The 9,807-nt window shown below is 35.3% G+C and overlaps 1 protein-coding gene across 4 annotated transcripts in view; it reads left to right on the top strand.

Moving 5' to 3' along the window:
- The window catches only part of NEDD4 (neural precursor cell expressed, developmentally down-regulated 4, E3 ubiquitin protein ligase), a 38,748-nt gene that overhangs the window by 10,429 nt on the left and 18,512 nt on the right, over nucleotides 1-9,807 (top strand). The window contains exons 2-5 of one of the 4 annotated variants that reach the window (XM_010191717.1): nucleotides 4,003-4,053; nucleotides 6,929-6,990; nucleotides 8,806-8,908; nucleotides 9,758-9,807. In XM_010191717.1, coding sequence (XP_010190019.1) covers nucleotides 4,003-4,053; nucleotides 6,929-6,990; nucleotides 8,806-8,908; nucleotides 9,758-9,807 — 266 coding nt within the window. Of the gene's footprint in view, nucleotides 1-4,002; nucleotides 4,054-6,928; nucleotides 6,991-8,805; nucleotides 8,921-9,757 lie in introns of all 4 variants that reach the window. The other 3 variants (XM_010191719.1, XM_010191718.1, XM_010191720.1) reach the window with 3 other exon arrangements.

Raw genomic sequence — 9,807 nt, 5'->3', positions numbered from 1 at the left:
ATTCCTGCTTTTTGTATGGTAGCTTGTCTGTCATATATGTCCATAAAACCAAAGGAACTCAAATTCCCAGTGAATAATATATACACATTACACACTACGAACTTCTGATTTGTTCTCTGTCTGTGGTGCTTCAGGATGCTTTGGTTAAACTAGATGAATTCTTGTCTTCATGTGACCTATGTGAAAATGACTTCTTGTATGCAAAAAAAACAACCCAAAAAACCCAAAACCCAAAAAAACCCTATCTTAAATTGCTTTGTTAATGAACTTTTAAGCACAGATTCTGAGTAGTAAACATTGAGTAGAGTATATATGAGTGTTACGAAATTAGCGTAGTCTAAATGTGAACTATTAAGGAAGCTATCTATAAGATTGTGATTCTATATAGAGAGTGCAAGCTATAAATGGAGAAACAGATGACACTTTTGCTCTGGTCTTTTTAGAGAAGCAGTTCTCAGAAAGTATCTCTGGAAGTAAGGCAGAATTAGTGAAAATAACTTCAGTGTCATTTCTAAATGCTGGCCGTTAAACAGCTGGTGAAACTGCTGAGGCACGTTATGCTGACACCTTGCCCCTGAAGCAGCCGGCAGGGCTGAAGGACCCGCAGAAACGTGTGTTGTGTAATAACCGTTGATCTAATAGTAGATATTTTCCTTAATTTGAAAATGCTAATAGATTCTTATATCTCAGTATCACAGAGAGTTGATCATAGATGCCAACTGAAAAAAAAAATGCCTACATGTCATTAAAAAAAAAAATAAATCTCACCGTCTACCTTAAAAATACAGGAGACTGGGACTTTAATGAATTCCATGCACCAAAGTATTTATTGCTTTGCAAGACAGAGAAAACATTACTCTTAAAATCTGTGGGTTTGGTAAGATCTTAACGTGATAATTGAATTTTTCTCTTTTGAAACTGTTATTTTCCCATGATGAATAGCATATGCTGGTAGTATTTTATGGAAGGAAAAAAAAAATCTCACTTTTCTTGGTTTAGAATTCGGGAGGACCACATTATATACTCGGTGCAGGATGAAGAGAAAAATACTTGAAGTTCCTAGTGTAGCTCAGGAAAGTTTTGGCTTTTTTCATTCTCATCAAGCTTGTAACTAATGTTGATGTTTGGGTGTTTAAGCAAGAAGAATGTTGGTTTTATAAGGGATCTATTGAGCCCTTGTTTTCATAAGCAGTGATAGTCGGGATCGCTGTTTGTTTTTTCAATTTGAATTGATACTTTATATTCCCTCCAATAAAAGCTGCATGCTTTCTCGTTTTGCCATGCAGCTGTAGATTTCTGTGTGAAGACCGACTTGTGCACAATTAGCTGTCTGTCCAGTAGAGAAAGACTGGGAATATACTTAGGTTCTAATTCATGCACTAACACCAACAAAAAGCAGTCGCAGAGGTTTGTAGAGAAAATACCTGCTGTTTCAACACCCTGGTCTTGTGCAAGAGGTTTTTCAAAAGGCACTGTGGTGAATCCAGCAATTAAGAAAGGCATTACATTTAGTGAACTGTCTTCAAACCTGATAAATTATGGGTAGTGTTTTCAGTACTGCTCTTAAGTGTGTGACTCAGATAAGTATGTCTGTTTAAAATCCAGCTCTATCCAGTTTCTGATGGGAATTGCAGAAAAAAAAAATCATAACTGTTAAGGTTTAAGGATATATTAATAAAATAGATGAAAATTAGCTTTGGACAGGTACTTTCAGTGCTTTTCCTCTCTGAGCTCTCACTTTGGCATTGCATTAGAGTTCTTTAAATAAATTGTATAAAACAGCTGTCTGTCCTCACATGTTTTTAATAACTTTCTATAGACTAAACCAACGAATTGGTAAAATAGAAGGCCTCTTTGTTAGTGTACTATATCATTAATTGAGGTTTATGCACTTATGGTTTGGCAAGCAGAAAGTTTGAGTTCTCTGGCTGTTAAGAATTCAGAACTTGAACAACTGACCTACTTGTCTGTCTTGAAAAAACTGGTATGCCTGCTCTCCTGAAACAGAAATCCAAACGGTTTCAGCTCCATTGACATTTAATTGTTAATGTGCACGATGCCTGTTTCAAAGCTTCTCTGGCACTTCTTTGGAGGCAGTTAGTCAGCTTGTCATGGTGAGGCACACTGCTAAAGAGCATTACTGCTATCTGATCTACGTATTAGTTGTTTGGAGGTCAACAAAAATCTCCACCGGAGAATTTTACACTCTGGCTGGAGGAGAACGGCCCGTTAAAGGTTGGTTATCGAGGCTAGCTCTGCTAAAAATAGCAGGAGAGACAGCAGAATAATGAAGTGAATAACAGGAGCCTGTGCTAAAATAATGCTGCTAACAAACACAATGTTCTGAGGTTTTCTAAAATACAGCAGACTTTTGTCCCACATTCCAGTAATTTATTTGAAAGGCATGTTCCACTTGAGGATTGCCAAGAACTTTACAAATACTAAGCCTTTTAACATGTCTAAGGTATGTGCTGTGCCATTTTAAAAAGAACCTCATGGGCAGAAATGATAGCTGTATTTTTCCAGAAGCTTGTGGTCTATAATAATGCAGAGAGTTTTCCTTCAGTTGTTCAGGGAAACTTCAGACTCTTCAGGTATGAAAGCCTGTTGTGCTTTTCTGTCTCAAATGAGTTTGTGAACTAAAAAGGTGGTGTTTTGTTTTTATTTCCACTCCATCCCCCCTTCATATCTGAATATAAGACATATATACTTGGGGTGGTAAGTTTGAATAAAAGTTTGTGGTCCACCAACAGATTTAGGAGAGAACAGGCACCAAATCTTTTCTTAGCTTGAAAAATCAGGAAGACTAGAAATCCAGAGGCTGCACAGGCTACGCTGTTGAGGACTTTCCCAGTTCCTTGCTCTGTTTGTGCAAAAAAGCGTAGTCTTGTTACAGTTGTTTTTGAAAAGTGCCATGGGCTTATACATACCTTTTAAAAACTCAGTGCCCCTTGATTTTAGCACACAGGCAGTGATGTGTCTTCATGTTAAATGAAGTCGCAAATTAACTTGAAACAACTCAGCACATGCTCCAGTACTGTACTTTGACTGTTGGCAGTGGTTGTTGGCAAATATTGAAGTTACCTGTGTAAACTACTATAATCTTAATTTCTTTGGCAGGTAATAATCAATGATCAGAAGTAAGCCGTACAGTGATACCATGTGTTGTCAGTTCCTCCCCTGGTACTGCAGCGTAGGCAAGAGGCAATTGGGCTGCAGAGTTGCTGCATTCATAGTGTGGTTGTAGTTGGACAGTGAGGCATCCAACTTGGGGCAGAATCTGTCAGAGTTTAGCTGTCAGCACCACTCCACAATGTGTAGGCAAATGGTATTTTTTCATGGTTAAAACAAATTTGAGCACATTTTCAGATGTCAACAGGAATGTTGGGCAAAGGGTAGGGGAGATGCCAGACTTGAAGCTCCTGCAGCCAGGCTTGGGACCGTTGGAATTGCTGGAACTTCTAAAGCATTTATCACAGATGAAACTTATTTTTGCTTCGTCTTATTTTTGTCAGTAGCTATATTATTTTGAAAACAACAAAACGCTTATATGTGCCGGTGTTAAACAGCTGCTTAGGCTTTTAGAAATCATCAGGCACTCCTAGGAGGAAGGTCTTTAGATATGTGTTAATCTGTGATAAATGTTTAGTTGCTTTAGCATATACCAAGACAATTATTTTACTGAAACAGCTAAGGAAAAAAGTGTCTTTTACTCTTTGCCCTTTAGGACAATATTTCCACTGGAGATGCTGATAATCTCAGACCTGATGCTGAACAACTCTCTCCTGTTTGAATGGTGTTAGTCAATATGGTTTAAAAACCAATCTAAATGTACACCCCCAGCTTCCTCAAACCTCATTCATTTTGAGGAAGGCAGAGCTGTCCAAGGCTTTGAGTGTTGGGTCAGTCAGATTCATTCTGTACAGAACAAGGTTTATTGTTTTCAAAACACTTTGCAACTTTAATCTTTCTGTGTTTTTTGTTTGTTTTTATTTTCTGTAGACTCGAGATGATTTTCTTGGGCAAGTGGATGTTCCTCTTTATCAGTTACCGGTTTGTATTTTTTGTTTATTTGGCTTTGTTTTAAGACTGCAAAAGGGTAAATATATTCTGTATGCAACTGTATTAGTCATCTAAGGAAATGAACTGTACTGATAATATAAGTCATTAAATTCTCCTGCTCTGTGGGTTGGTTGGTTTTCTTTTGTGGATTTGTTAAGGGTTTTTTAGTGCTGATATTTAACAAAAAATGTAAGTTACCTTGTGTTTAGGTATTGGTTTCTGCTGCTATGAGAGTTAGGGCTGCTTTGAGCTTTTTCAAGAATGAAAATGTGAAGCTTGAAACAGTCTTAAAGACAAGAAGAGATTGTGTTTATTATCATATTTCTTAAAATACTTTATGTAAAGCCTACAAGATATTCCTTATTCCCATAAAGAAGAGGGTCAGTGGGAAATAGAGCTAGTGTTGCTGTGTACATTTTCTTGTTTTCTTTTTTTGTATTTGTTTTGCAAAGCGCATTTCTCAGTTTTAAAGAAAGATCACAAAGAACTTTTAAAGAATCCCATAAAGAAGAGGGTCAGTGGGAAATAGAGCTAGTGTTGCTGTGTACATTTTCTTGTTTTCTTTTTTCTATTTGTTTTGCAAAGCGCATTTCTTAGTTTTAAAGAAAGATCCCAAAGAACATTTAAAGAAGTAAGCCTTTTTGGTTTCCTCTGAGGTCTCAAAAAATTCACAAAAACTAACAGATTTATCAGCAACTGCTTTAAAGACAGGAGAACACCTGTGGCAAAAGGGAGCAGTTGTTGTTTCATTCTGGCGAGAACCTTGTCAGGAGTAGATACAGGTATGTCCCATTTCCCACTGTACCTGGGATGCGAGATCACAGAAAGTGCTCTCCCTCAGCCAGGTGGGTTGGCAGGGCTGGCCACAGTGTCCCTCTGGAGAAGACTCTGTTTTCACTTCCCACTAATAAGCTGGACACAGCAATAGCTGGAGTCTTTTGGAGATAATGGCAAATTTTCTCTCTTTTTTTTAATGAACTAATTTATAGAGCATCCCTTGAGTACATTCGTGGCTGTTTTCTTACTGTACTCAAACACGGATTTTTTTTTTCTATTTCCTCTTTGTTTCCATCTTCCTGGTTCCTTGTTCTCAATTACTTGGTCTTGCCATCTAAATCTAATGTACTTTATTGGCCCAAATATCAGTGGATTTTTAAAAAGTCTTTTATTTACATAAAAAAATGTATCTTGGATAAATAAGTCCAGTTTATTATTTCTTTATTACATGCAGTTTTGGTTTTGCCTGGTACTATGCAAATGCATAACTTCAGAGCTAGTAATCAGGGACACGTAAAATGCCAAATCATCTGCAAGGTAAGGTAGTTGGTAGATAGGAATTTGTCCTTTCAAAACCCAAAAGTATTCATCCATGTGTGATCTAGCATAGAATCTGAGGCAACTTTTTTGTTCTTTTTGGAAAGTCAGAAGAATAATTTTAAAACTTAGATTAAGAAGATATTTTTCTTTTCCTCTCCTCCTCCTCTCTTTTCTCCACAGTCTCTTAGTGTGTATGTGTGTTGATAAAAATGATGTAGTGTTACTAATGAGGGGAACCTGGATGAAACCAAAACCCAAGCTTAATTCCATTTTAATTTCAAAGTAGTGCTTACCTTAGTTGTAAGACAACTCATTTTATAAGTACAGAACCTGATCTTGCAGATAACACCAGTGTAACACATGTATGTCATTACAGGATTGATGATCTGCATTTTAATTTGGAGGTGGAACATTTCAACTTGTGTGGCATTTCTAAATTGTATTAATAAGAGCTTACACTGAAATGTCTGAAATACAAGAGAGCATTTTTCTTCCTGAGATTCAGTGTAATAATGATCACATTCAGTAAAATTTAGACAGCTTAGTATTAGGAATTTTTCATAACAAACCTCATTAATTCCTAATAAAATTGTGAAGTCTCTAACTTAATATTTAACCTTTAGATTCTGGCTATTGGTCTTCTGTTTCTAATCAAATGTTGACAAACAGTAGATAGTTTTGGAAAATACTATTATGGAATTAGCTCAGCCTTTGAGGATTGCATCGTGTACCATTGTTCTTAATTAAAAGGCCTACAAACATAGCAATTGCAAGTTTTTCCTCGTATTATTCAGTATTTCTTGAAGTGGTTAAAATGTATTGATTAACTGGAGTCCACAGCTACTCCTCAGAATTTACAAAGAGCTGGGAAAAAAGTGAAAACCACAAAAGACTTCAAGATATTTACAGATGTTACTAAACATACAGTATAGTAAAAAATCAAATGTTTTTCTAAGAACTGCAGAATTTCAGCTGGGTTATAAATATTTATATTAACCAGAAAAAGAAATATCTTTGTTTTCTTTAATGATCCCTCATGTGTGTTCCTCTACCTGTACCTGGGATGTATATTTATAAAATGTCTGTTTACCTTTGTGCTGCTTTCTGTTGAGCAAATTCAGTTTTCTGGATCAGAGCAGAGATGTTCACAAAATAGATTCCTCTGTGATTTTTATCCCCAAGTCCTAAAGGTAGAAATGGCTTTATATATGGTTTTTGTAACAACATTTGAAAAAAATACTGGGGGAAGAAGAAGAATTATGGTAGATCTTTGAAGTGTGAAAAGTGAACATCTCTTGATTTCAGGCTAAACTTTTTTTTCCTTTGCTTTAGAAACTGTGTATATACTGGAAGGTAATTTAGTTTCTTGAGCTGTGGAATTAGCCTTAGTAATAAGATTGAAGGTGGTATTGCTATTACTGTACCCAAAATATTAATTAAAGTTAAAATGTTAATGGCCTTTAAAGAAATGGATTGTAAATTTCTGGTGATTATTTTAACTTCAAGTCTTTGATACAGATTTTCATTAAAAAACCTTTTCTTATTCCAGACAGAAAATCCAAGTATGGAGAGACCATATACATTTAAGGATTTTGTTCTTCATCCCAGAAGGTTTGTAAATCCCACATAAAAATCCTGACTTTCATATCTTAACAATGCTGTTTTGTAATTAAATATGTAAATATTTCATAAATTTTTGTTTTCATCTAATAAATTTGAGCATCAACGGAGTAAGATATTTGTGGTTCTACTTAAAAGTCAGCATTTAAAAAGAAAACTTATAGATTATTTGGTAAGAATAAACCATTTTTCTTCAGGCCATGATACAATTCACATGAGCAATTTACTGTTTCACTGGACATGAAATTAGTGACTTGTGTTACGCCGCAACTCAATTACCCATTTTCAATGAAATTGTTTGCTGCCTTCCTGTCTCTTGTTTGTCTGTCCCATGTAAGCAGTTTCATGTGATCTCAATTATAAGCATAACAAAACTTAAACTGAAAAGCTGCTTACCATTTAGGAAGGCCCATGTTAAGAAAACAAGGAATATTTAAATGATAGGGAACGCCGTGGTACTGGTGTTAGTGTTACGTGTTTCATGTTTGTTTTAAAAATGTGAATTCTTAACCTAAATCTGAGCAGCTACTAGAAACTTTTATGAAAGAATAAAATAGATAAAATGCATGTCAACATCTTTCAGATAATGGGTTCCAGTTTAGAAATAACATCAGAACATCTGTAGATCTTTCTCAGCAATGTTGGTAGCAGAAGCATTTTTTAAGTGTGTTACACTTTTTGATTTTTAGCAGATGAATGGTTTTAAGAGAGTTAGTGACTGTCAAGTTTCGTTTTGATCTGTTTTTCTGAACTGAACATTTCCTATCCCATAAATGAAGAATAATATTTATTGTCTCTACGTAAGTTAACTGAAATTGAGTTTTGTTAGTCAAGAATCTGACGTCTTTTTGTAGTGGCTACCACATGAATTTGGCAAAGCTTTGTAGTAGGAGATACTGCCACAGGTGTTCAGGCACTTTTCTGCCTTGAAATCTTACTGTAACTTTTAGATGCTTTAGTGTTGTTAATGCACGTTCTTCAATTCCGCTCATGCTTGCGTTTACTTAGACAGGAATATTAGGAATAAGGTTACTGCCTTCCCAATATCTCATGCTGAGTAAAAATTATTAATGTGAAATGTCTCTCTGGATATCAGGAAATCTAATTAAGTTTTTCTGTATGGGGGCGAAGCAAAGCAAAGCATTAGGCCTTAGTGATGTGGGGAGTGGGTTGGGGTTTTTTCTTTATTTTAATAAATCATGGGCAGGTATCCAGTTGACTCACAAGTGATATTTTCGAGACTTTCTTTTAAGCTTTATTTTATAGTCAAACATGTGAGATGATTTGGCAGATTTCTTTATCAAGTGAAATTATAAATAAAATCAATATGAGGAGGTCCTGTTTTCATGCCTCTGATGCATTAAGCTAAATACAGAGAGGCAGATGCTGAAATACATAAGCTTGCTGTAACTTAAAGTTTTAGGAAAACTGGTCCTGTAGGTTGAAAAATTGCTTGATAGATTGTCTGCACACAGTCAAATTATTATAATTATATGAATTAAGTTGTCATTTTTATGACTTTCTTGTTCTTTATTATTATCAATTATCCATTGATAATAGGGAAGTTTTCAGAAGAGTGAGTTGGAAAGGAAGGTTTCCAGTTGTGGTACATAATATCAAGGTATATTCTCTAGCGGTACTGAGTCTTCAAACTTCTGAACTTCCTTAATCCAAACTATAAAAAGCCAAGTTTGTGTTAAGAAACTTAAGAATAATCCTCTAGTAGCTGTAGTTTTTCAGCTATTTTATTTCCAGGTAACAATTTCACAAGTGCACAGTAAGAACATTTTATTTTCTCTTCTACAGCCATAAATCAAGAGTTAAAGGCCACCTTAGATTAAAAATGACTTACTTACCTAAAAGCAATGGATCTGAAGAAGAAACCACAGAACAGGCTGAAGAATTGGAGGTGAGAAAAGGTGTATTTATTGCTGAAAAGCCTATCAAATGGTCGGTCATCAGCTATTTAGGGTAGTTACAGTAAAAATGAATGTTAGGAATCACTAAGCTATAAATAATGTTTAGAAACAAACCAGTTAAAAGTGATTGCTTGTATCTTCCATAAAGGTTGTAAGTTTGCATAAAAATTCTGGAGCATTTTTTCTGACTAAAATAAGCCTTTGGTTTTGTTCTGGTACTGACTTACCATCTGTCTGTGAAACTTTTCTCTTGGTTTAGAGTTAACGGAAGTATCATTGCCCAATATTTTTACTGCTGCTTAATGTCCTCTGACCCCAGCAAGACAGACACTGCCATCTTGCTGGTTTTAGAATTTTGGCTCTCTCCAATTTATAGGGATATTTTGATCTTAACTACTTGACATTTGTAATCTTTTGTAAGCATGTCCAATTTAGATCAATGGATTTCTTTTCAAGACCTTAAACACTTCTTATCAGCATTACCACCTTTGCTGTTGTTAAGCTTTCTGTAACAAAATTATATGCTCATCTGACTAGTACATTTACAGCTTATGTATGAAATGATTGGTTTTTTTAAGCCATTCTGTGAATGCTGTTTATTTTCCTGGAATAAACAACTTTTGATGCTAATATGTTTAAAGAACTTGAGTAAAAATAAGATTTCTGCATGCATTACTTGTCCTATAGTTTGAGAAATGTACCCGATAAAACCCAGAGCCAGTCTTACTGGCTTAAGATGTAGTGGAACTGCATCTTAAAAAGGGTATGGTTTAACAAATTGAGATACGTTTTCAACCATGGTGATACCAATTAAAGGTGGTTAATATTGTATTTCTCAGCCTGGGTGGATTATATTGGACCAACCAGATGCTGCTAGCCAGCCAAAAAA

This window comes from Mesitornis unicolor, unplaced genomic scaffold (assembly GCF_000695765.1).
Source record: "Mesitornis unicolor isolate BGI_N332 unplaced genomic scaffold, ASM69576v1 scaffold3529, whole genome shotgun sequence".
NCBI lineage: Eukaryota > Metazoa > Chordata > Aves > Mesitornithiformes > Mesitornithidae > Mesitornis > Mesitornis unicolor.
The sequence above is the reverse complement of the archived record's forward strand: the minus strand, read 5'-3'. Positions and strand labels throughout refer to the sequence as shown.